This window comes from Vanacampus margaritifer, chromosome 6 (assembly GCF_051991255.1).
Source record: "Vanacampus margaritifer isolate UIUO_Vmar chromosome 6, RoL_Vmar_1.0, whole genome shotgun sequence".
Lineage (NCBI taxonomy): Eukaryota > Metazoa > Chordata > Actinopteri > Syngnathiformes > Syngnathidae > Vanacampus > Vanacampus margaritifer.
The window spans coordinates 26,798,606-26,825,595 of NC_135437.1; the positions used below are offsets into that span (position 1 = coordinate 26,798,606).

A 26,990-nucleotide genomic window follows, 5' to 3' on the forward strand; every position below is an offset into this window, starting at 1 on the left:
CGCCGCAGGACTCGCACAACAGATTATAGTTTCACTTTCGCTTGTCCGTTTTGCATGCAAATGTTACACTTTCTTGACCGCCTTTTTTTCCGGGGAATAAATAGCAAGTAGCAGACTGTACACACTCCTCCGATGAATATGCATTGGACTCGGGGCACTCTCCATCGTCCGATCAAATGTCCGCCTGTGCGTGCTCGGTTGTGCTCCACGTTATGATGCCGTCATAGCCGCCGCGTCAGCGCTTCCAATTTCGCCGTCAATCTCGGATTCACCATCATCATCATCGATGATGATCATCATCGTCATCAATGTGCTCTTTTAGCATTGGTCGATGCTTTTGGTCTTTGAAAAAAACGGCTCGGGCGTGAGCTCCTCGCAAACGGTCGCCATTTTTCCTTTCTCTTTCATTCTCATCTCCTGCTCGACGCTCTAGCTCCGCCTCTACTGACGCCCACCCGATCTTGTCAAAAGAGAGTCATCGCTGCCTTCTAGGGGCCAAAAATAGTCATTAGGCACAACAGACCTCCTTGAAACTTTCACAAAAGCTCCGGAAGGCTTGCCAGCACCCGTTTCAAAAAATAAAAATAAAAAATTGGATGACGTTATTTAACGTCATTGGCAGCCCTCCGTAGGTTTTTACTTGACGTCATTTAACGTCAGTGGCAGTGAAAGAGTTAATTTTGAATTCAGCCATATTCCTAGTTATAATAGTGCGTGCATCCTAATGCAACCTTATACAGATCTCAGTTGTTTTACTTCCCTTTTTGAAAATACAGTATGTAATAGTGTTTTCCCATGATGTATCTTGTTCCCATTTGTTTGCATCACAAAACCCTTTGTATTTTAATATGAGAGTGTAAAACAATATTGTACAACAGTGAAAAAGAATATTTCCTTTCAGTGATCATTCCCATAGAACCAAGTGAGGGTCAGGTGTAAGAAACTCACTTTCCCAGAATGCTTAGCGCCTACAGTCTTTAAACCGGACATTCGCTCTTTTATTCAATTTTCTCCAAACGTGGTGCAGTTCACACTTTACGGACTAAAATAACAGCGTTTTGTTTTTGTTGTTTTTGTCTTTTGCTGACCCTCGCCATGTTCTTGCAATATTACCACGACGAGAAGGGAAACAGAGTCTACACTTTGAAGGTAGCGTTGTTTTTCGTGATACAGTCATATCATATTGTGTGTCTACTTAATAAATAGCATAATACATATAGCATACCTTGATTTGTGTCCCCCTGGTTAACAGCAGCTCCATGCTTGGCAGTGAAGTGCCTTATCATGGAGGAAGTATTCCCATGATACTTCAGTTCACTAGCACACACTAAGCACTGGACCTGTAGAGAAAGCATTTTTAAATAAAAATGCAATTTGATTGTATAATGCTATAGCCAAATGGGTACACTAATCATATTACATATACTGTTTCTATTGAATAAAGTTGAAATCTTCAATTGAATAAAGTAAAAAAGGTAAAGCCTATTTACATAAGCTTTACAACCAAACATTGGTTGTTCAGTGGTAAAATTATCACCTGCCACTCGGGTACCTCTGGTTTCATTCCCGTCAAAGTCAAAACGTTTTTTATTTAATTTGCGCCTCGAAAAAAAAAAAAAATTCCCTTCGGAAAAAAAAAAAGTCAATAAATTGGCAATTCTTTCTGTCCCGTGGTGCTTACTGTGTCGAGGAGACCCACAAGATCCCGTCTGTCTGCCCTGCAAGCACATCTTCTGTGCCGCATGCATCCAAAAGTGCTTGGTCCCCTGTCAGATGTATGTCTGTCCCCGCTGTAAGCAGGCCGTTGATGACTTTACCCCTGCTGTTCCCTCTGAGGACTTACGGTTGGTGAAAGTGGATTTTTTTTTTTTTTTTTAAAGACCAATTAATTAATTTGACTTCACAACATGAGGTACAATTTAAAGCCCCAGCTAAATGAAAATAAGTTCTAAAATATAACACACCACGGGAAAAATGTTGTGACAACACTGCCATGTTTGAATGCACACTCACAGCTAACAACAAGGCACTCTAAAGTGGCTACACCAGCAGACTAGCCAAAGAGAAGATGCATTTTCAGGATGTAGGCATAGCTAACTAGCTAAATGTGTGCCACATTTGCGCTGGATAACTGTTCATATGAACAATGGTGCCCAAGTGTAATGCATTCAGGTTAGGGCTTTCCAAGATCCACGATCATATTTCCTCAAATAGTACAACATACTCTGTTAAATGCTGTAACCACGCTATACTGTACACATGCATGAAAATGAACACTTGATTGAACTAAATATTATCTTATACATCTTCAGATAGTGTTTTGTGTTTGTTTTTGTTAGCAGTATTGGCAAACACACCGCAGAATTCAATGAAAGGTTCAGATGACATTGAGATCACATTCAGTTTGGGGGAACAAAAGAATAAAATATTTGCACTAAATGGAACTGTCAACCGTGGGATTCAGAGCGTCAAATGTCCTCTTCTACGTGTACAATAGCTTCTTATAGTTAAAAAGACCTCCTCCTTTTCATTTGTAGACTAAACATACTCTCTGGTACTTTTCCGTGAGCAGATGGCGTAAACAAGGTCAGGTGGATGTTTTTGAGACAGAATGTGTTATATAGTTGAAGGATTTTCCCATAGCAAAATCTCACAAACAAGTTGAACCAAATTTACGGTGGCCGTGACCGATGGAGAAAGTAAAAGTGTGTGTGTGTGTTATTTCAAAGCAAATTTTGTTTTCAAGACCGAAATGTGTTTTCGCACAAAGCGCTGAGAAGGAACTTTTTTAGACTAAATAATATGACCCAGCTTAAGGCCAGACCATACGAGGTCGACATCATCTGCTCTGCTCAGGACACAAAACATTTCGACAAGGTTAATGTGAAGAATAAAAATGTTCATAATGTGTAACAATAGTTGATATATGAAATTAGGTATTAAAAATGTTATAATATCTTTCAAGTACAGGTGAGGTGCCAGAAAGTAGTACATTTCAGCTATAAGCACTTCTCTTGGCCATTTTTTATTCTGTTGTGGCTAATGGAATGCAAGACATGTTATTGATGTTCTCCGTATTTGTGTCTGGCAACCGTGCATGCTTTACCTCACTTGCTCCTGATTGGCTATTGTCTTTCACGTCACAATCAAGGAGTTAGTTCCGGCCAAATTGATGGTTACCACCATTACACATAAGGATGTATGATGATGAATATTAAGCGAGCTTATTATTTATGATTATCGTCCCGGGTAATGCAGATAGCAGGAGAAAAATCACTCACACCACACGATAACAAATTAAGCTCATCTTTTAGAAGGAACCAAAAAACTGGACAGTGCTGACTTTGATCACGAGAAGGAAAGTGCTCAAAGTTGTCGCTGTTATCGGTAAGTGTTTGACCTGCTTAACCATGTCATGAATGTCACTTCCTCACAGTTTCGATGATGTGAAAGATTATCTGCAGCAGCACCTGCAGGCTGTCGAGCAGTGCCACATTTGAGAGGAAAAGGACAAAAGCAAACTCTATTGCCTTTACTTGAAGTGCCTGCAGGTATACATATTTCAGGGATGTGATTTTTCCGCTAATTCGCGGAATTCCGCTTTTTTTATCTCCCCCCCAAAAAAAAAACGTTTTTTTTTTTTGTTTTTTTTGTAGTTCATTGTGTATGCACATGACTCCGACAGATAACATCTTCTGCTATAACAAAGACATTTGTGGTATGCTCTAATATGAATTACTTTTCATTTGGTCATGATACAATTATTTGTTCATGAAATTTGAACTCTTCAACATTATTTATGTGTTAACTTAGTAATCACATTAGTTAGATATGATGATATTCTCAGTGATAGTTTTTAAAAGCAAAGGCAGTCTGTGAAGTTGCTTAAAACAGTAGTCTTAACATTATGTGTATTTTAAAGAATATCCTGTATATATTTTTATGTTTTTATATTATCAACTGTCGTTTAGAGGCGCCGCTCAACTTTCTCAAATGTTTTGTATTTTTCCATGACATATGAAAACAGAAACTTAACCATGTTTATATGAAACGAAACTGAAACTTAACTGTAATAAAAGCGACGAGGTGGCCGGGGGAGGAGAGAGAGTCGGACGGAGCCGAGCGTGAGTTAAGGTCTCGCGTCTCCTCTTCTCTCCCAGCCGCGGTTGCATTAAGACAAAAAAGCAGCTTCTGCCTCCTTTTTCCTTTGTGCACGGTCGGTAACTAAGGGGATCTGTAATATCAGACTCAACATTTAACTGGTGCCGAAACCCGGGACCTGCATCTGGACGGATGACCGCCGCCGAACCGAGGACACCGAGAATCTGTCAACAGCGTCTCCCCTTGCGGGACGGGTCTCCCCGCTCCGGCCCCGGCCGTTCGCCTGGACACCGGGTCCTGCGAACCAGACCGGCACCGAGGACTAACAGGTATTATGCTGTTTAATTATCACGATTTACACAAAAGTTTGAAAAAGGAACACTAAATATACTGTAGAAGTAACATAAAATAGAAAAGTGGGGAGTAAAAGCAAAGCGCTTGGGCGTTGGCCCGTGAAGATAGAAAAACCCATGGTATATATGATCCGGGCATCAAAGGGATCACGGTTTTATTAGATGAGATCCATAATACTTTTATTGACTAGTTTTTAACTTGTTAAATAAAAGTGTAGTTTTCGGGTGCCCGGGTAGAGGAAATTAAACGTTGCCGTAAATACGTAATAATTTACACCTCCCCACTCATTGTTTACCAAAATATCTGTGTTCAATATAACTAAGATTTATCAGGTCAGAACAGAACTGACTGCGATTAAAAATAATCGCCTAAAACACAAAACATGGTTTTAAATTAGAAAATGGTGCACCACAGAAAAGAGTGTGTGCGTGAGTGTGTGTGTTTGTGTGTGTGTGTATGTGATAAGGAAAGGGAGTAACTGCTGCCCGCTCCGGAGTAGAAACAATGGGCCAGTCATTGAGAAAAGAAATAGAACAACACCAGGATGTTAAGTTTATTGCAAGCTTTGACGCTAATGCGTGCAAGTATCTGGAATCCTGGGTGACCAAGTATGATTTTAACCCGTCTTTGAGAGATGTCAGGAACAAAGAGGAAGTTAAGAAAAGTTTAGTGGAGAAAAGAGCAAAGAAGATTAAAAAGGGAAAGAATGTAGAAAAATTGGAAGCACAACTACGTGCTGTTGAAGTGTGGATAAAACAGTGTAAAATGAGGGCAGAAAGCATTTTGGAAAGTGAGAAAAGAAAAAAGGAAAAGACAGAAAGAAAAATGTACCAGATGAAGATAAGACCAATGGAAGAAACAGGCGCCAGGCGAAGAGACAACGGAAATGCACCAGCTGAAGTGCAACAGCAAAATGATCCAGAAGAGGAAGTAAACGTCAACCAACAGCGGGAACCGCCTGCCCCGTCTACCTCCTCCCCAAACTCCACCTCCACGAGTTTTGGGGACGGAGCCTCCCCTCCTATTGGAAGCCGTACAAGATCAAACAAACCAACAGCAGACGTCCTGGCTGCAACAACAAAATTATACCCAGACATCCAGCAGGTGGCAGCATATCCCACGGTAGCTGTAGCCAACCCAGTTTATGGAATGCCAAACCCTGGCCAACCCGCCCATCCACAGACCTTGCTGCTCTATCGCCCATGGACTGAAGAAGAAAAAGTAGCCGCATGCGCATCAGTTCCTCCCATTGAAGATAACGTTGAAAAATGGGCAGCTGCAATTAGAGAACTACATGGATCCTATCACCTCAATGGCAATGAATTACTAAGCGTCCTACGTCTGACCGCAGGACATCGAGTCGGAAGATTCCAAGGAGCCTTTGCTCCAGCCAACCAACGAGGCCAGGTCTACCAACCAGGCCAAGAACTAGACAACGCCCTAAATACTCTTTTAGAAAGAGCCATCGCAGTGTTCAAGAAACCACCTGATTTAACTAAAGTCCGCCAATGCCGCCAAGAACCTGAAGAAAGCGCACAAAAATATGTGGACCGCCTCCAAGACGTACTGAAACTACATGGTGGCATCGAAGAAAGCACTGAGGCACAAAGCACATACCAAACATTACTGCGGGCAACATTCCTGGATGGACTAGTGGACGGTACAGTCAATTTTATCAAGAAACATTACCACACCTGGAGAACTGCCCCGGTGAATGATCTCGTAGCTTGGGCCTCACACGCTGAAGACCTAAAAAGACAAAAAGCGCAATCGTCAGTCTTCAATGCCATGCACACATTTTTTCAACATGCCTCTCCTCCACCTTCTGGACCAATTTACTACCAAAACCAACCCAATCGGGGTAGAGGACGTGGACGCGGAAGAGGAAGAGGCCGACCAGCCACCAGACAGGATGTGTGCCACAATTGTGGCAAGTACGGCCACTTCGCCCGAGATTGCCGCTCCAAACAAAAAATTGAGACCCCAAAATCTGACCACTGGGATCCAACCGAATGACGCGAGCAGGAAAGGTCAAGTGATGAAAACCCTGATGACACCAGAACGATCGTCGAGGTGCTTGACCTGACAGTCCTGTTTAGCCAGATGTCCTCTATTGACCCAGCAGTAAGAAAACTAGGCTTAGGGCCATTTACTAAAACATTGAAATTCATTGTGGATTCAGGAGCACAATCCTCCGTGATCACTGATCTACCAACAGGTGTCAAATTGTCAAAAAGCACAATAATGGTCATAGGAGTGGGAGGTAGACCAGCCATCCATTACTTTACCGAACCACTGACCATTATTGATGAAGACGGAACAGAATACCCAGATCAAACTTTCGTTTACGTGCCTCGTTTTTCCTTTGTGCACGGTCGGTAACTAAGGGGATCTGTAATATCAGACCCAACACAGGGGCACCATGATCTTTTGCCATTTGTACAAATTGCCCTGAGAAATGCACATGTAATGTTTTGCTCCTTCAATTCTGACCTGAGAAATGAAGACATTTCAAGCATGCATTATTGTGAAAGATCACAATAATGCATGCTTGAAATGTCTCGATGCGCGCTTTGCAGATTTTTTTTCCGGTTTACTCGGCACACTCATCGGCGCCTCGGCACAGTTGGGCACATCACTATTGACAACGCACACATCCGGACTATAGGATCGTTAAATTCATTAACCCTGTGTTTCTTAATCGTCCAGATGGAGTTTGTAGATTTATTTATTTTTACTCTCTATATGAATATAGAATTAAACGTGTTATTTTAGATTTTGTTACATGAGATTTGTCCAAATGTCCAAATCTTACTCTGGAGGGCAGCCCATGCATACAAGTGGCTTGGACAAAATATTTCAACACTATGTTATAAGCCTGGAATTACCAGCATGTGTCACAAAGAATGGCAACAACAGATATGAGAAACTTAAAATGTTTCTTTTATTTATCTAAGAAGTCTAGTTTCTGTTCCTTAGAAATCCGGTTTTTGACACTTCAAGGACAAGATAGCATATTGGGCCCTCCCAATATGCTATCTTGGCTTGAGAGGCCTTTTTTTTCTAATAAAACTCCTGTGCTGAGACACACACACACACACACATTTGGACAGCACCATGCCTTCATCAGAAGGTTCTAATTAAAAAACCTGGCAAGGACCCTCTTCACGAGATCTCAACACGCAAAAGATTACAAAAACAGGTAATCTAACAATATTAACCTCAACCTGCTGAGAGAGGACGTGTCACTTTGATTTACGTCACGTCGTCCACTATGTTGCACCATAATTATTCGTGACGAAATTTAACAGGACGTCAGCTTAAAAAAGGCTATATGAATAGTGATTGTTATGTATAGTGAGTGTTACTTGTTTTTATAATTTAACTGTTAAAACTCAGCGCTGAGCAGCAGAGGGGGGGGGGGGCACACGACAGCACGCTGCAAGCAGTCACACACACACTCCAACGCGAGGCCTATTCATTGCTACTTGCAGGTTTTATTAATTATTTTTCTGTCTCCCTCCACCACCCTCTGCATAACTCCGAAAAGTGTCACGATGCGGTGTCCCAGGTGTTCCTATGATGATTTGGAGAAGAAAGGCAAGTTCTGCAGAGAGTGTGGCATCAACTTATCGTTCCAGTCTGCCAACAGCCAAGGTGAAAGAGGTTTTATAATTGTAAAATGGCCTCTTAGGGTAAAATAACCCTAACCCTAACCCATAGGATTTGTATGTCAATTGACAGGTTTAATTCAGTAGCTTGTTAATGAAGTGCTGACCCCATGAATGAAAATACAGTCAACACGTTGTCCTTATAGCCTTTATCTCCTATCTTAATAATATTAATAATAATGATGATAATAATAATACAGTACTGTTTACAAGACAAGGTCTTCAGTAAAAAAAATAATAATAATAATTCGCCACACCATTGACAAGAAGACAACTTAGTAAATAAGGCATCAAGTTAAAAACTTTCATTGTTGCTTTATGGTTGATTTTAGAATATTTTTCGAAGTACTGAGTGGTGGGAGTAGTTCTAGATATAAGGTGGCTTTAAGTTTGATCCAAATATTAGATGTTTTACAGTCTCTTTGTATTGATGGATGAAATAACAACGCAACCTCGTTTTCAGACGCCACGCTGTCACCATCTCCTGGACAGTTTGAGAAATGCAAAGTCAGCCGATAATTAGCGGCAATTTTAAACCAATTTGACGTCATACAGGTAAACCAGATAATCAAGAAATCCGCCGATAATGTCGTCTTGGCAGAAGATGCATCATGGCGACGTGGCAGTCGTCAGTGTCGGCTTTCTTTATTGTGTCTCCCCAAAATGTTACCCTCGCAGTTTTCTGTTGCATTTTTCAAACATGACTGTTTTGTTTTGGTTACTGGTTATCTTTGAAGCAGAGATATCAAAAAAATTCAGCTTCACGGCGCTTTACACAATGTTTCAATGTTCATGTTACACTTACAGTATGACTCGAAAGTATATTTGTATTCAAGTTAATTTTGCAAACAATTATGTGCTTAATCCTCAGTTATCAGCATCGGCACTTTCTAAATTATTGGTTTATTGGTATCGGTTGAAAATAGCATTATCGTGCATCCGTAATTTCTACAACTGAAAATCATGAATCTGGTTCCACAAATATTTATAAATAGACAGTATGTTGGCGTTGAACCACTTCCTAATATTCTTAAACTCTTTCTCTATTACTTGTAATACATTATACATATTTTTACCCGGCATAAAATAAAGTGGTGTCATATGCAAGCAAAATGCATTTAAACAATTTCAAAATAGTTGTAACATCATTTACATACAGGAGAAAAAGTACTGGCCCCAGAATTGATCCCTGGGGCACCCCACAAGCTACATAACTGTTTTGAATGTACACTATGGGCTCTTTGCACAAATCCACTACTTCCTGAACTCAATGCCACTCCTTCAGTTCCTGTCTTTCATGATTGGACAAACTGATGGTTACTGAGGTCAGGCACACCTGGATTAAAAGTTTCACTGTCTTCTTTCTTAATGTCTATACCTTTATTGCGAAGAAATTATGTAACCTGTTGCCCTACAAATGACATCATGTCACCATCTAGAGCAGGGGTGGGCAAGTTCGGTCCTCGAGGGCCACAATCCAGCCTGTTTTCCATGTTTCCCTCCTTCAGCGCAGCTGAATCTAATGATCAGCTCATCAGCAAGCTTTGCAGAAGCCTGACAACGATCCTGATCATGAATCAGGTGTGTTAGTGGAGAGAAACATGGAAAACAGGCAGGCTGGATAGTGGCTCTCGAGGACCGAACTTGGCCACCCCTGATCTAGAGCCTTGCCCTGTGTTGAAGCACATCCACGCTGCTCACGCTCTCCCAGGCTGGTTCTGTCATCCATGAAGCTGCCTTTGACAAAACCAACATGACAAATTGGCAATAAGTTATTAGAACAACACATCAATAAAATCTTCACCCCTTTCCTATGCCACATGACAAATGTGTGTTTGTCTTCTTGTGTCCTGCAGACGTCCATGAGGAATATCTTCGTCCTGACGAACAGGAGGTGAAGTCTCCTCTTGTGAAACAGGAGGAAGAAGAGCCCCTTTTCGTCAAAGAGGAGGCGTTTGAGGATGATGTCACCAAGACACTACTGACCTTTGCCCCTTTTAAGAGTAACGATGAAGTCATGGGTGAGAGTGAGGAGGACAGAGGGGCGGAGCCTCCAAGCAGCAGCTCAACTCCTCAACACATGGAGACAGAAGGTGATGCAAACCACTGGCGACCACCGCAAGCAAGAAATAATGACATAAGGTCTAAAGATAGGCCGATATGTTTTTTTCAGGGTCGATACCGATTATTAGTTGGGTGATAACCGATATTTGAAGCTGATATTCATTTTCAGTAATAAAAAAAGGGGGGGGGGGGGGTTGGGCTCAAAATGGAGTTTGAAAGCGCACACAACACACACTGGGGCAAAACCTTTTTCCTGCTCAGATTGGGGCAAAAAATTCTCTCAAAAGTCAACTTTAGCAATGAACAAAAGAACACACACTGGTGAAAAACCTTTCCATAGATCAAAGTGATCCATGTGTGGGGTTGAGTCGCCAAAATATATATATATTTTTTTTTTTTGAACGGACCAGTCCGAGTACAAACACACCTTCCTCCTCTCCTTCAATAATATAAGGAATGCTTTACACTGCATATATAATACAGGTTATTACTAGTATAATAATGGTATACAGTATTTTTTACTGTACTGTGCATGGATTTTGATTTTCAACGTTGTGAATGCTGCAAATGCATCAGTGTGTTCATACATAACACATAATACGTTCAAATAAGAGATCTGATTACATGCATTTGCAGAAAAATTATGAGCAAATATCATTAACCCCCCCCCCCCCCCCCAAAAAAAAAAAAACAACAAAGAATTTGTTTATCATAATTAGACAACTTTATGGGGACTCTGCTCACATCAAAATCACATTTCAGCACAAAATCCAAACAACCAATCTTTTTAAACAAAGATCTAAGGATGTGGTACCACATAGAATTGGGCTGTGACAAACAAGACTTAATCCAATTCACTCTAAATATACCAATCATCGATTTAAATTATGGAGCTTTCACACCATCCTTGTCATATTCCTTAACTAGCTGGGTTCTTTTAATATAATGCGTTTTATTCCTCCCTAAAAACTGAAAAATAACGCTATTGGCTTTATTCATATTTATTGAGGATATACAGGAACTAAACATGTTTCTTAATAGTCCAAATGGAGTTTGAAGATTTATTTATATTTACTCTCTATATGAATATAGAATTAAACATGTTATTTTAGATTTTTATTTTTTAATAATATATTTCGTTACATGAGATTCGTCCAAATGTGGTTGCCGTAGAGTTCACGTGACGGTGACAGAAAGTATTAGTCCATTCCAGGCTGCATTCACATAGCCGCACACGCTTATTTACATAATTCATCCTGAATTCGTACTGAACGGACTTAAACATCGACACTGTGCCTCCGTCACTTCTTTATTGAAGTCAAACATAATTGCTACATTTCGTGTCTGATTAAATCATATCAGACAGTGCTCGTCGAAATCTCTCGGCCCTGTTTATGGTAGCCTAGCTTAGCTTAGCTTGCTAGCCGCCAAAAAGGATACGGCCGTCAAATGTGTGCGTAAAGTGTCGTGACTTCGTGTGGAAATGTGCGCAAGAACGAAAGCCAAGTACGAAGAGGAGAACCAGCTTCAACGTCAACTACTGGACGCTGTTTACAAGCAGCCTCGAGTTGTGTTGAATAGAGCGGGTTTGTCACTTGTTTAATTCATACTTTTCAACAATATGTCCGTATTTATTTTTGAAAGGAATCTTCATCCGGGCACTTTGTTACGTACAATTACAGTTTTTCCTCAGTCGCCATGGACTATATGCACAAATCAGTTCCGCATTCGACGTACGAGTGCACCCAACCTTCCGGTGCGGGGAGACTTTAGCGGAGCGCACTGTTGATGTGATGTAAAACTCGCTAAACCTAAATCTTTAATCCACTGAAAAAGAACAGGAGTCGCTTTAATACTATGTTATCAGAATTTTAAAACGACTAATTAGATCACCCAGAGCCGTAATTTTAACGGCTTGAGCTCTTGTAATGATGTAATTGCTTAAAATTATTATTACACGTAAATACAAGCCGTTTGAGTAGCTACTAAGGCTATTTTGGTTATTAGATTTTTTAAATGTAAATTATGTATTGTAGCTCCTCTCCTGGGACTACTGGAGTCCACACAGTGGTTGGTGTTTTCATCCCTAATGTTTGTACATAAAAATTGTTTTATTATATCCGGAACAATCAGGGTTACAAAGTTATGCTAAGTGATTTCTGGAACAAAATGAAGACTGAGACAATACGTAACATTCGCCAGATTTGTTATTCTTTCACGGATTTGGCCCAAGTGATAATCTTAAATATGAAATACATAACATCGCAATAAATTGACTTAATGAAACCATGTGTATCTTGTGTCCCGCAGACGTCAGTGAAAAATATCGTTGTCCTGAGCGGAGGGAGCCAGAGTTCCCTGGTGTGAAAGAGGAGGAGGACTTGCAGCCTCTTCAAGTTAAAGAAGAGGAGCAGCCACAGCCTCCCAACATAAAAAAAGAGGAGCGGCTGCCGCCATACATTAAAGAGGAGGAGCATTTCACAGAGTTGCCCGTGACTGCTGTCCATTTGAAGACTGAAGATGAATGTCAATATGAAGAGAACAAAGGGGCGGAGCTTCCAAGCAGCAGCTCAAGACAACAAACAACAACAGAAGATGATGAGGACCAAGCAGACAATCGGTTACCTCCAATGTCAGACGGTGAAGACGCGTCACACTCTCTTCACACTAGTGACTATGAACAGTTTGACGGTGATGTGACATGTCACACTGACAGCAAACGTTGGAAATGTTCTCAGTGTGGGAAAACTTTTGGCTACAAGTGTCATTTGAGAACCCATTTGATTGGCCACACTGGTGAGAAACCTTTTGCCTGTTCAGTTTGTGGTCAAACTTTTGCTCGCAAGGAAAACTTAAAAATACACACAAGAATCCACACTGGCGAGAAGCCTTTTGCCTGTTCAGTTTGTGGTCAAGTTTTTGCTGAGAAGGGACACTTAGTAATTCACATGAGAACCCACACTGGAGAGAAGCCTTTTGCCTGCTCAGTTTGTGGTCAAACTTTTGCTAAGAAGGAAAACGTAAAAATACACACAAGAATCCACACTGGAGAGAAGCCTTTTGCCTGTTCAGTTTGTGGTCAAACTTTTGCTCACAAGCTAAGCTTAAAAATACACACAAGAACCCACACTGGCGAGAAGCCTGTTGTCTGTTCAGTTTGTGGTCAAAAATTTGCTCAGAAGGGACACTTAGCAAGGCACATGAGAACCCACACTGGAGAGAAGCCTTTTGCCTGTTCAGTTTGTGGTCAAAATTTTGCTCGCAAGGATAGCGTAAAAATACACACGAGAACCCACACTGGCGAGAAGCCTTTTGCCTGCTCAGTTTGTGGTCAAGTTTTTGGTGAGAAGGGAAGCTTAAAAAAACACACAAGAACCCACACAGGAGAGAAGCCTTTTGCCTGTTCAGTTTGTGGTCAAAATTTTGCTCGCAAGGAAAACTTAAAAATACACACAAGAATCCACACTGGCGAGAAGCCTTTTACCTGCTCACTTTGTTGTCAAAGATTCCCAAGTAAGGCTGAAGCTGAGAGGCACGAGTGTTCTGGTGAGAATAGCAGAGATGAATGAAGCTTGATATGATCTCATTTATGAATTTACATTTAAAATGGTGCAGAAATTTCCAATGATCCGTGTACTTGTGCTGTGTGTCTTACTCTTGACTTACCCTATTTTGTCATTTAAATTCATATTTAAAATGTTACATCAACCTGACAAGGGGCTGCAGATGAAAACTATCTGACGGCTATAATCCGACATGTTTACTTGTAAATGTCCGTTCATTAGCGCTGTGCTGTGCTGTCACGATCAAATAGTTTTAGAATCGATTCATCAGATTCATTGGAATTTTGCATAACACTGTATTACAAAAGGATTTCCCCCCTGATTATTGTTTATTATTGGTGTTTATTTCATACTTCATATTCGTATAGTGATTTAAAAAGAAAAAAAAGGTGGGGTTGGAGAAAAAAATGGCTCCAAACAATTAGTCGATTATTACAGTAGTTGTCGATTAATTGATTAATTCTGACAGCTCTACACTGTGCCTTATATATTTTTTTATAATACATTTTCCATGTTTAATATGCATGAAAGGTCATTACAATGACAGTGGTTTTAAATGATCTCCATTTTTGTGCTCTATTTGTATTGTGTGGACAAGTGTTGTCAATTCGGGAGAAACTTTGATTCATTGTGGTGAGATGAAAAAGTGTACCTGATTATGATCCTGAATAAAGTACTGCTCTTCGCATGCCTTTATCTCAACGACGTGCTCACACTCACGACTTTCAAATTTTCAATTCCATTTTCTTACAATAAATCAAAAACAAAGGTCTGCATTTAATAAATCTACATCTATCAATAAACTGTTTTGCCATTATTAGCAAAGCTTCATTTGCCCCTTTCTGTCTTGTTTTACGATCCCAAATTTAATATTCTTGAAATCTAGTGACAGTGAATGTGCTTACTCCACTTATGAAGGGATTTTATTATTATTATTATTTGCAGGAAAATAGCTAAATTTGTTTTCAAAGCTTGATATTGATGAGATTGTGAGTGGGACTTAATAGGTTTTTCTTCCTCCAACTCCTTTTCAGGCTAGGTTTAGTTGAGTATTGTCTGGAAAAATTGATATATTGTTGATGTGAATTGCGGCCTTAAATCAATGAACAAATTAAATGAAATGAATGGGGGAAAAAAGTTTTTATTTTGGATATGTGCAAAATCACGGAATTGTCAATCGAATGCAAGATTGTCTCCTTCCTGAAAACGTTTGCTTTAAAACAAAAAAAAAACTTTTCTATATGTGAATGGTGGTCTGGACTTTTTCTTTAATTGACTCAATGCACAAAGAGCTGTGACGTATTTCGGGAAAATCTCGTAATGCACCGCATTTCCGGTAATGGCCATTGCCGTTTGTTTTCCTTCAGAGACCCTCGACCAGTTTTCGGCAATTTGGAGTATATTTTCATCAGTTTTTTTTTATGAGTGTGCTTGCGTGCATTTGTCAAGGCATCGAATAAGTGGAGAGATGACAGTGCATCGAGTAATCACTGCTGTTTTTTTTCTTCCTGCTGATGTTATCCTTCTGTTGACCACACGAGGGCGCCATTTGTTAACTAGTTTATTGTACTATAGATGTTTTCATTGTTCGGCACATTGAGTTGCATTTTAATGTATGAAAGGTGCTATATAAATAAAGTTTAATTGATTGACTTTCAAGCACAAATGATCTCGTATGTCTCGCATCGGCCCTCTGTGAAATGTCTGGAGAGGAACAGCCTATTTCCATTAGCCATTTAAATTGTTACCATGGTAGGCAAGAGGCGGCAGGTCAGTGCGTGTCCTATGACGTCACGTGATCACGTGACTGTGGAAGGAAATGATTGTTGAATGGAAGTGGACGTGACCCGGAGCGACTTAGTGATTTAGCGACTGCTATTTTACAAATTAAAAGTTATGATTGCCCATAGAGCCATGGAATCTATTACTTAAACCGAAGTTCGCCTGTCAGTCGAAGTTGCACATTTAGTCGGGACTCATAGAGTGCGATATTTACTTAAGTTGGAGATTGAAGGCATTATTTGATTACTTTATTAAGTGTAATCTTTTGCGTGTTCAAATAAATTGCAGAATTGAGATCGTATGAAAAAGTTCCCTCAAGGAGTTTATTTAAGAGCTCTTAAAGACACAGGAGAATGGCTTACATTCGAAGGTGATGTTTAAGCCTCAAGTCTTTAAGTGTGTGACGAATATGAAAACATGCAGTTGCTTTATACTTGAAAAAAGAATACTCCCGCCCTTAGGCTTGACAAAGAAGTAGTGTTCTTAATAAGCAGACATGATGATACTGATGAGATTATCTAAACTCCCCACCAGCCTCCAAGAAATTATGTAGACAGGCTTTGAACTTGGACCTTCAGTTTTTACGACATAATGAGTAATGGCATGAGAACTTGACTACCTTTAAAACATACACATTCTTATCTCAAGAGCTGGAAAGGGAGTAAAAAGTCCAATATATTTCACACAATCATTATCAGTGTTATTCATTAAAATACACACAGTTATATGGCACCTATATACTTATAAGTAAATTCAATAAATCAGTCCGGGGCTCTTATGGGTGAAGCAGAAGGACACGAAGTCTGTGGTACATTTGAGGCTGTTTAGTTTGGAGCTTTACAAGTAGCTGCCGTTATTCACGCTGTCAGATGGCGTAGAGACGGGAGACGCTGACGCTCCCATCTGACGCTGAGCAGCCTTTGGAATTGACATTTTCCAGTGTTGGCAGTACTTGATCACGATTAAAGAATGAGCATGTGCGGTGCCGGGCGGGCCCGACTCGTCACTCACTTTCATCTCAGGCTGCCGCACTCTGGCTGAGGACAATCAAATGTGACTGTTTGTTTCAGTTGGATGGCAGCTGCTCCCGTTCAGGATAGACAAATAAAAGAAAGAGGAGCGCCTACACGTGGATGGTTAACGAACAACTGCTTCCTGAGGGGACCTTATCAGAAGACGTGGCTGACTGGCAGAGCGTTGACATGTCTTTGTTCCTGCAGAGGAAAAACCTGCACCGTATTTTGACAACGCACACATCCTGACTATAGGATCATTAAATTCATTAACCCTGGAGAACCCACGGGGTCAAATTTGGCCCCTATAAATTCTGCTACTCAAATAACAAAGACCTTTTATTTTATTTTTTTTATTTTTTACAAATGTAACTTCCAAAGTCCAGAGTGCCACTTCTGACCCCTGCATGGGGCCATCTAGTGGATAAATATTGCACTTACATGAGCCAGAGTGGTGGTGACAAGATGGCTGGCAACAAACATGCTGTTTTGTTGAGCTGGAAATCAATCCAAACAAAACCATCTTCTCAGCAAACCATCAGATGGTAAAATTTTTTTTTTTTTTTGTTAAATTCTAAATAGTTTACTGACAGTTTTTGTTATTCAGATTTTTCGAAATGATACCCCTAAATCCCAAAGGGTCAAATTTCGCCCTAATCCTAAATTAGGGAATAAAGGTTTAAAATTTAAAAAAATATATATTTTGGTGTTCAGTGAATTTATAGCAGTCATTTAATGTATAATTCATAATTTTCCAAAGAAGAAAAGGGTTCTTGGGTTCTCCAGGGTTAAAGTCGATTTGATGATGACTCGTTCTTGATAACGTCATTTCTGCCCACTTACCAAAGCTGTGCATTCAGAAATAGACAATTTAAAACAATTCATGTGACGGATTAATTTCGTTCAAAAACACATGACTAGCGACTAGCCAGTGTTGCGCTCTAAGCGTAATTGTGGAGTACTAGAGTGGAAAAATGGAACCGTTGACCGGACTGTACAATGCTGACATATTTATGCTATTTGGCTAGCTCAATTTATTGGCACAAACCGAACACTGACAATCTCAACAGTCTCCAGTGACAAACATTTGCTCGATTTTGTTGGCGATTCCTTGAGACGGTGTTTCACGGTCTCAGTGTTGATGGCGGACCTCGGCCTACCTCTATGACTACGTTTACACGCGGTCAATATTCGGGATTAGGTCAAAATTCCGGTTTCTGAAACCTTTGAGATAACCCGTTACTCCCGTTTACACACGGACAACGTGAATAGACGTCGTTTCCGCTTTTAACTTTCTACAGTCAATAAAAGACAACAAGTAGTCGGTCGTCGACTCACTACAAACGTGGTTCTTTGCTATGATGTCATATTTGTTTACCCCGAGTATTACCGGTGGCTTGCGCGACAATTTATGTGTATAGACGAAAACTGGCATTTTCGCCACAGAGACATAAAATAACGTGAAAACGTCGCGACGATGTCAACGTATTCAAGCAAGGATCGTTTAGGGAACGTTACCGATTTTGATTCAAAAAAATGCTTCCACAATGTTTGCTCTCTCCTCCACAGTATATCTATCCATTAGGGTGAGAATTGAGTGCTTGATATTCCTGAAATTAGTTATTTTGGAAATTGTAAGAATTCTAACCAATGGTAACATTTGAGTGGCCCACCCATACTTTCTTTTTACAAATGGTTTCAAATAAAAATAGTATTATCAGGATCCTGCTGTAATTGCGATAAATTCTGATCAGGAGCTTCAACATCTTTCTCAAGGATTGCCGCTTGGAAGGGAGTCATTCATTTTTTGATTACAGAGACACATCTTTGCTATCAGAGCTTCAGGGTGAAAACATAAAAGCAAGAAGACTCTTCCACAGACCTCAGAGACTGCATCGTTTTTTTTTTTTGTTACGCTTCAATGACTCTGCTCTTTTAATGAGGTCAGAGTGGACACCTTCAACATGGCGTCCAACAAAGCATAAAAAGCTAAATGTCGCTTAATGTCAGAAAACGGCAATCTTCACTTCAATTTATTTTAGTAATATTATATAGAGGTTAAAGTGTAAAAGTAAAGATGTCCACCTCACTTTTGGTGACGGTTCCATAGCTTTCTGATATGAAGCAGTATTCAGCTTCTTTTTTTTTTTAATAGCTTTCTGACATGAAGCAGTATTCAGCTTTTTTTTTTTTTTTTTTTTCCTTTGACTTTGACTCACCGCTAACATCGTCTGTCTGAATTTCAGGGCGTACCACCATTAGAAACTGTACGTTTGAGTACTTACTGACACTGCTGTCTTGTTGCGGTCCAGATTGTCATCCGGTGTGTCGCTGACGCTTTCCACATGACCTTCAACGACGTCCATCTGATGGTGTACAACTACCAAGTTCACGACCTGCGCCGAGTCAAGTGGCTGGAGGCGTGGCATGTGTGTCAACTGCCATCCAGCTGATGTGACAACATCGTCAGACTGCCGCTTCCTGTCTGGACGTCCACTTCTGTCGTCATGCTAACAGCAATTAGCTCAATTCTAATGTTGTTTTCCACAGTTCAGATTAACGAGGCAATTATATGAAAATCTCACCATACTTTCATGGCAGTAGGCCACACCACGGTATATGTTTAAACGTTCTAATCACAATTATGCTGAGCAAAGGTTCTGTTGCAAGTCAGATTACTTACTTTTTCGTGTTCATGCTGTTGACATTTAACTTTTTCAATTTATATTTTTACTGTTTTTGAATTTAGTTATAGGTATATAGATGTGATATAACCATGTGTAGTTAAATGAATAACAATGTGATAATGATTTTGTGAACTTCATTTGAACCTCTTCTTACTCCTCACCATCTCTTGAGACAAGAACGTTTATGTTTTAAAAGTTGTCAGAGTCTCTTGTCATTAGTCATTTGGTCATAAAAACTGAAGGTCCAAGGTCAAAGCCTGTCCACATCATTTCTCCGGAGCTGAGATGAGCATGTCAGTATCTTGTGCCTGCTTATTAAAAACACTATCGGAGAGAACTTTTTCTACTAGTATAAAGACAGTGCAAGTTTCCATATTTTCTACACACTGGGAGCTTATCATCACTTTTCGAATGTAAGCTTTTTTCCTGTGTTTTAAGAGCTCTTAATAAATCCTTGCAAGGAAAACTCCATGCGATCTCAATTCTGATTTATTTGAACACGCAAAAGTACACTGTCCCTTTTAATGAGTTAAATGATCAATTACATATTGTAACCCAGTGTTAGGGTGTAACTGCCCAAATTTCTACCGGACTGTTGATAACGAACGCAAATGCTCTCTCGTCTTGAACATTGCCTGAAGTTTCACTCAAATCGCTTTACTCACACTTGATCGCCAAGGTTGAAGGTGCATTACTACTATGAGCAACACTGATTAAAAATTTTATTTAAAAAGACAGGTCAGTTTCAAAGTTTTATTAATGGAGTTATAAACAAACGCATTCGGACACGTGAACAATAGAAATAATGAACACGTTTCCAAGTGAAGCATCTGTCTGTGCATAGTTAAAATTCCTCTTTCACTATTGGAAAACATTCTTAGCATGAAAATCAAGCGTATGCATAAACAAGAGGGGAATAAAAAATATCAAAACATTTTCTGAAAAAAAAATTTTCTTTAAAAAGGCTGGTTTAAGGTCTTTGCAGCGTCAATAAAGCACTTTGGTGTAAGATTGCTTAGAGAAAAAAAAAGACCAAACCTTTGGTATCATCACAGTGAAAAAAAAGGCACATCGGAAATTTGCAATGCCAACAACAAAATACAGTGCTTAACATATTTATTGGACCACAATGACAATCCAGTTTGCTCTTGAACCCAAATGAGTTTTAATATAAAAATAGTTTCATGAGAATGAATACACATTTTTTTTATTATGATGGCAATTTTCAAATTTTGTCTGAGTGGTTGATTCGCTATATATATATATATATTTATAAAAAAAGTATGAAATCCCTCATTTCTGTTCAAAATATTTGAACTTTGAGAGCTTACTGAAATGCTGTCTTCTGGTCTAATACATTTGTCAAACACTGTAAACAAAAAACAAACAAGTGCAAACTCGTATCACCGCTCCGACTTGTGCAATCACATCCATCCGTTTTGTACATCGCTTAACCTCATTAGGGTTCACAAAGTCTCAGCTGACTTTTGGGCAAGTAGAACGTCTAATGGATGTCGGAATCCATTAATGATTAAATAGCGTGCACGTAATTTTCGGTCCACGATGTACTACGCCTCTCGCACCCGCGTTTGCATTCAACTCATGCGACGTTAAAGAGGATAAGCGGCACAGAAAAGTGACGGCATCGCAAACATTTTTATTTTGTGCTCAGTAACAAAATGGCTGCTGGTTGCTAAGAAGAAGAGCTGCCGATGTAACAAAATGGCCGCCAGCCCGCCTAAGACCGGACCAGTTTGAAGCCTTGTCCGGTGTCCAGTACGGCTGGAGGAAACCAGTTCAGTTTGACCCTCTTGAGGCACCTGAGGCAGGCGGCGCAGGGCCACAGCAGGCTGAGGCCGCCGCACCACAGCGCCAAGCGGACCACCGGGTGGCTCACGCGGGGGAAGTACGCCCTCCAGTGGTCGTTGAGGTCGGCGCCAGTGGGCAGGTGCAGCGCGTAGTCGGCCCAGCGGCGGGACACGCCGTAGACGGCGACCGGCGCCCCGCCCCGCCGCGACCAGGGCACGCCGCCGTCCCCGTCGCAGTTGTACGCCACCCAGTGCGAGAGGAAGTCGCCGCGCTGCGGAGAGGCGGCGGCGCCCTGCACGGCCACGTGGACGCCGTCCACGTGGCGCGCCGCCTTCGCCGTGGCCAGCGAGTGGTCGCAGTCCAGCACCAGGATGAGGCGGGAGCGGAAGGCGCCGTTCTTCTCACGCCACCAGTCCAGCAGCTGGTCCAGACCGAGCGTGTCTCTGCCTTCAAAGGACGCACGGAAAATTCTGTTCAACTGCAACACGTTTAAGAACGGCTTGTTTTCAACATTTATTTACATGCTGCTACAATTTGAAACAATTTAGCTCATTCCTATTACAATAATTATTTTTCTAAATGTTGAATTAAAAGCTTAAAATTGACATTTTACCGATTCAACGATAAAATGTTTGGCTAAACACTATTTAACTTTTTTTGGTGTGCAAAATTTTAAAAGAAAAGCCCAAAATCCAAAGTTTAAATTTTTTCCCTGTAATTTTCAATGTTTTTGACAAATTCTAACCATTCAACTTTACAATTTTCAACTCATTTCTATTTAACCGCCTCACCCAAATGTAAAAATAAAACTCAAAAATTAAAAAATATATATTTTCCCCAATAATTTTCGCATTTTTGGACAAATTCTACACATTGTAACTTGAAACGGTTCAGCTCAATCTTAGTTATTTTTTCCCCTTATTTCAAAATAAAAGGCCACAATTATAGGGGGGGCAAATGAAAACCATTCCATTTTTAAACAGTTAATCTTATTTCTTTCTTTCATTATTTCAAAATAAAAGCACCCAATTTTTTAAAAGGGATTTTCCCTCTAATTTCCACTTGAATTCTAATCGTTCCAACTTGACACTTTTCAGCCTATTTTTTCCTACTTTAACCCCCCCCCCCCCCAATTTCAAATAAAAAGTGTCTTTTCACTTCTAATTTCTATATTTTTAGACATATTTTAACAGTACAACATTAAAACTTTTCAGCTCATTACTATTTATTTATTTATTTTTAACATTTCCAATTCCAATTTTAGGGTTTTGAATATGTAATGTTCACATGACTTGGTGAATTCCAAACGTTTTGACAACTGTTAAGCAAATGCGGCTGGCAATTTTCTGTCAGGTTTCAAATGAAGAATTCCACAGTCAGTCATCGGGTCGGACGCTTGATGCACGTATTGCAAGTAACCAAATATTAAATGTTATTCAGTGTAATTGATTTCATACTTCTGCTCACTTGAAAAAGTGGATGCCTTCAAACAAAAAGTTGCCGTGTCCCGAGTTGTGGAACGCATTTAGATGTAAATGCCGCAAAATAAAAGCTGGATTTTTGTCTGATATTTCATCTTTTGATCTGAAGGCCAAACGTTTACAGTACACGAAAGTAAACGAAAAGGAATTGACCTCGCTGTTGCAATAGTTTTGGACGTGACCGTATCTAAGCAACCGACTGGATGCAAACAAAACCTCTGACAGGAAAATCAGGACTGACAAGTGCCGACAGGTCCTGCGTAAGCAAAACAAAAAAAAATGCTCAAAATCTGACAAATGCTAACAGCGCAACTTTAGCCTCCATTACGATCAAATGAAAATGTCGGCCAGCCATTGCATCATCGTTTACTACGCGCCAGCGCTTGCGCTTCCGCCGTCCAGAAGCGGGTGCGACGTCATCATGCCGACGGCGACCAACCTGCCAGCGCCCAGTCGCCAGTGCGGTGCGTGTGGCCGCTGTAGAAGAGCACGTAGGTGTCGTGGCGGGGGCCGTCGGCGGTGCGCAGCTCCATGAAGGCCTTGAGCTTGGCCTGCAGCGCCTCCAGCGTGACGCCGCCGGTGGAGTAGTCGCACCCGAAGGTGTCGATCAGGTGCTGTGACAGGAAGCGCTGGATGTCGTTCAGCATGGCCGTGGAGCGCAGGTTGAGCTGCTGCACCTGCTCGGGGGGCAGCAGGACCGGATGCCCGTCCGGACTGCGACGCAGAGGATAAAGAATAGACGCACGTGAGCATTGGTGGTTGCTCTATCAAAGACGGATTGCTTCAATTTGTATGTTGTCTTTAAAAGGTTTATCGTCACTGCTGATGACGCTAGTTTCGTGAGCTCATTTACGGAGTTTCTCATTATGTGTTAGCATTAAGCTAGCGGACTTTTGTACGGCAAAGTCACGTGGTTTGGCTAGATACATAGAACACATGTAAATGTGGATGTGGGAAAATAGTTTTTGCAGCTTTTTTAGTATTTTTTTGCATCGATTAATCAACAACTAATGGATTATCAAGTTAATCTCTAATTATTTTGATAATTAAATGAATTGTTTAGATACCTTTTTTTTTATTAAAAATTGTCCAAATTCTCAGAATTTCAGCTTCTCAAGTTATTTCAACACTAAATAATTTAAATGATTTCTGTAGTCCTCATTAAAAGTGGACTGATTATCTTTATTTTCAACTATATTTAAAAATTGTACTTTACAAATAAAATGTATTATTATTATTATTATTCAAATGTACTTTGGAAAGCAATGATCAACATTTCTGCCCATTTTCCTCATGTAGCAGATGTAATTTATGTTAATAATCATGATGTCCTGTTTTTGAAAAAAAGGATGGAAATTTAATATTTTTTTTGCTGATTCACCAATGAATCCAAATCAACGGATTAATTGTAATTATTTGTACGTCTAAGTTTGTTGTTCAACTATCAGTGAATTGTGACATTATGGCCGATCAAAAAAATGTGCATAAATGTAAAATATGGGCCAATTAGATCCGCCCAAGCAGATCTGTGTCAAGTCTTCTTACTATAATATCAATGATACCTTTTAGGTACAAAACCTCAGCCTTGTTTTTTGGAACACTTCGGTGTTGGTCATAATTAGGTCAACATTCTCCCCCCCCCCCCCCCCCACACACACACACTAATACCAGTCAGTACGAGTACTCAACTCTTTTATAGATAATAAAAAATAAAGACCTATATATTCAAAAAATTTGGCCCTTGTTATATTCTTCTAATATCTAGTTTCTGTGATCACGTTTAACAATTCAATACTTAATATATGATGTCATGTAATCGTACCTGCAGTAGTTAGTGGGGACGACCACGGCGTAGCCCACACAAGTTCCTCCCAGGCTGCTGCCCAGCTCATGGAAGAGGCCGTGGAAGACGGACTCCAGAGAAAGAACCAGCAAGAAGGTGCTCAAGAAGATGCTGTTGGACGCCTGCGTGCATCACACACACACACACGGCTCGCTCGAACGAATCCCACAGTCCACAGGACAATGGAATCATCCGTGTCACTTACCTGCCAGCACAGAGCGGCGAGCGCCACGGTGGAGCCCAGCGTGAAGCGCAACAGGCGCTCGGAGATGAGGCAAAAGTGTCTCATGCCCTTGGAGGCCATGATCTTGTCCAGCCCGTTCGTCCCGCAACTCTGCCTCAGGCAAACCCACTGGCAGTCGCTGAGCTTGCTGTGAAAGCCCCACAGGCTGATGAAGAACACCAAGTGGCAGATGGCCCAGAAAAGCGCGCAGGCCGCCAACGCCGGGATGGTCAGATACCAGCGGTCCAGGTGGCTGAGCACCTGCGCCGCCAGGCCCAGGAAGGTCACCTCCAGAAGCAGCAGGGGCAGCAGGGAGAGGCGGCGCCACAAGCCTCGCCGCCGCAGGAAGGGCTGCCAGCGCTCGGTCACGGAGAGGCCGCTGAAGTAGACGTCGAGCAGCGGGTCGCACAGCAGCAGGCCGAAGAAGCAGCCCAGGGCGAACGGGTTGGTCGGGACTCGAAGGCTTTTGACGAAGAAGTCCCCGCTGATGGCGGCGAAGCACGCCAGGTTGGTCAGCGCCAAAACCGCTTTCATCCTGAGCGCCACCACCACGGCGCAGAGGGCGCCGGCCAGCACCGCGACGCTCAGGGCTTTCTGGATGAGCAGCACCGTGCTGGCGGCGGCGAAGCCCGTCAGTTGGAGTCGCTCGGCCGAGGTGAGGAAGGCGGGCCGGTGCCTGGCGTAACCCAGCATCCTCTCCAGAAGCGCCCACAGAGCCCTCAGGGTCACGCTGGACAGCAGCAGACCATTGGCCACCTGCTCCTTGACGTCACCGTTCAGGTCGGGGCTGTTGACGAAACACAGAAGACCCAGAAGGAAGCCGAACCAAAGATGGAGGAGGCTGAGGCTGAGCCGTTCCGTGCCCCAGTAGCAGTACAACACCCCGGCCAGCGCCAGGACGAGCAAAGCCAGAATGAAGATGACCAGCAGAGTGGAATCGGAACTCTCCTCCCAGCGGACGAAGAGGCCCAAGCACAGCGCCACCAGCAGGTTGAGGCCGGACATGTAGCCCAGGCAGCGGACCGACGACCACACGCTCCCCTCCCCGTTGACACCCTCAAGTCGGGTCATGGTCGCTTGGAGGCAGTGGCTGACGCAGTACCGCAGAAAATGTCGCATTTTCAGCCAACAACGGACTATAACCACACTCAAAATACACGCGCCCGTGTTTTAAGATGGCGTTTCGCTACATTTAGGGACACTGACCCAAAGGTTAGCTACGTTGCTAACTTGGAGAAAGTGGCTAGCCTAAATGAAATTAGCATCTTTCGCCGGTCGACCGTAGCGTCGTTTGTCGTTAAGTTACGAGAGCGGCATTTTCCGCCCCGAATTGGATATCCGACGAGTTGTCTGTAAAGAGATTTGAAAAGAGTCGGACCTGCTCCCAGTTGTCGACGGACATTTCAGTTCAGGAACTTTTGACGCGTCTAAAGTTTTCGAAGCGCCATGATTGATGACTGAGCGTCCGTCGACTACGGCAGCCGCGAAGCACCGAAAAGGTCTCATATTTTCGAACAGGAAGCGCTAGTTTTAATCAAAAAAAAATGGCGTAACTTACTTGAAGTACTGTATTGGAAAAATAAATTACATCATTATTCAATACAAGTGTGGATAGTATGGAAGTAAAGTAAGCCCTTAGTAAAAATGAATAAATAAACAAAAACAAAGCTGTATTTATTCGTAGAACCCAGTTTCCGCCAGTGAGCTAAAGAAAAAGTTTGTCCCCCCCCCGAGTGTATTATTATTATTTTACCGTCAAAAGCCTATTTGAGTGGGGGGGACCCTATTCTTTTTCCTTTATTAAATCGTTTTTATTTTCTTGTGTGGTTAAAAAATAAAAAGGGAAAGGGCTTCCACACGCCATAGGATGGTCGAAAGTTAATTGAAAGTACTTTTGGAATTTGTAAATTGGACATCAATTATGTCAATGTGGATCTGTGTAAATAAGTATCGCTTGGATACCAGCTAAACTTATTTGCACCATAAAAAGAAAAACACAGACACCTTCCACTTACATTCATTTATAAAAGACACAACCATACAAGGAGCACACATTGTTCTGAACTGTTGAGAATGTTTGATGATGACAAACCATGCAAATGAGTCGCAGGTAAACACTGGAAGACTACTGCACCACTCCATAACACAACCACTAACTGTGAGTGATGCTCTATTGAAACAAAAGCGATATGAACATGAATTACAGTCTATAGGCACAGGAAAGGCTTCCTGTTAACTGTTAAGAATAACTTGTGTATGTGTGTGTGCTGTCGAAATGTGACATCGTTAAGGGGGTGTGGTAATGGTCTCTGCGAAGGCACCACCGGACGTGCCGCTTTCTCGTCTTGCTGGTCATGGTAAGAAAAATAGGACAATTTGCGACGCCCTTTGGGATCAGT

General features: G+C 41.4%; 2 protein-coding genes and 1 long non-coding RNA gene across 5 annotated transcripts; 1 reads left to right on the forward strand and 2 right to left on the reverse strand.

Moving 5' to 3' along the window:
- The first annotated feature begins 950 nt into the window (after positions 1 to 950).
- LOC144053532 (uncharacterized) lies at positions 951 to 14,455 on the forward strand. 3 transcript variants are annotated; one of them, XM_077568070.1, is made up of 5 exons: positions 951 to 1,149; positions 4,247 to 4,430; positions 8,006 to 8,112; positions 9,983 to 10,219; positions 12,501 to 14,455. In XM_077568070.1, exons 2-5 carry the CDS (start codon positions 4,294 to 4,296, stop codon positions 13,757 to 13,759), a joined length of 1,740 nt encoding a protein of 579 aa, XP_077424196.1. In that variant the 5' UTR covers positions 951 to 1,149; positions 4,247 to 4,293; the 3' UTR covers positions 13,760 to 14,455. The 3 variants fall into 3 exon arrangements, with proteins under 3 accessions (XP_077424196.1, XP_077424198.1, XP_077424197.1); XM_077568072.1 differs by lacking the exon at positions 4,247 to 4,430; XM_077568071.1 differs by lacking the exons at positions 951 to 1,149; positions 4,247 to 4,430 and adding an exon at positions 7,552 to 7,657.
- A 1,376-nt stretch (positions 14,456 to 15,831) lies between these two features.
- LOC144053534 (uncharacterized) lies at positions 15,832 to 19,011 on the reverse strand. The gene is made up of 2 exons (XR_013294469.1): positions 18,834 to 19,011; positions 15,832 to 16,749 (listed from the first exon to the last, which is right to left on the reverse strand). It is a non-coding gene; the product is annotated as an uncharacterized LOC144053534 (long non-coding RNA).
- A 963-nt stretch (positions 19,012 to 19,974) lies between these two features.
- Positions 19,975 to 26,075, reverse strand: LOC144054189 (transmembrane protein 168-like). The gene is made up of 4 exons (XM_077569384.1): positions 24,574 to 26,075; positions 24,348 to 24,490; positions 22,965 to 23,239; positions 19,975 to 21,491 (listed from the first exon to the last, which is right to left on the reverse strand). Exons 1-4 carry the CDS (start codon positions 25,708 to 25,710, stop codon positions 20,974 to 20,976), a joined length of 2,073 nt encoding a protein of 690 aa, XP_077425510.1. The 5' UTR covers positions 25,711 to 26,075; the 3' UTR covers positions 19,975 to 20,973.
- Positions 26,076 to 26,990: the final 915 nt, after the last annotated feature.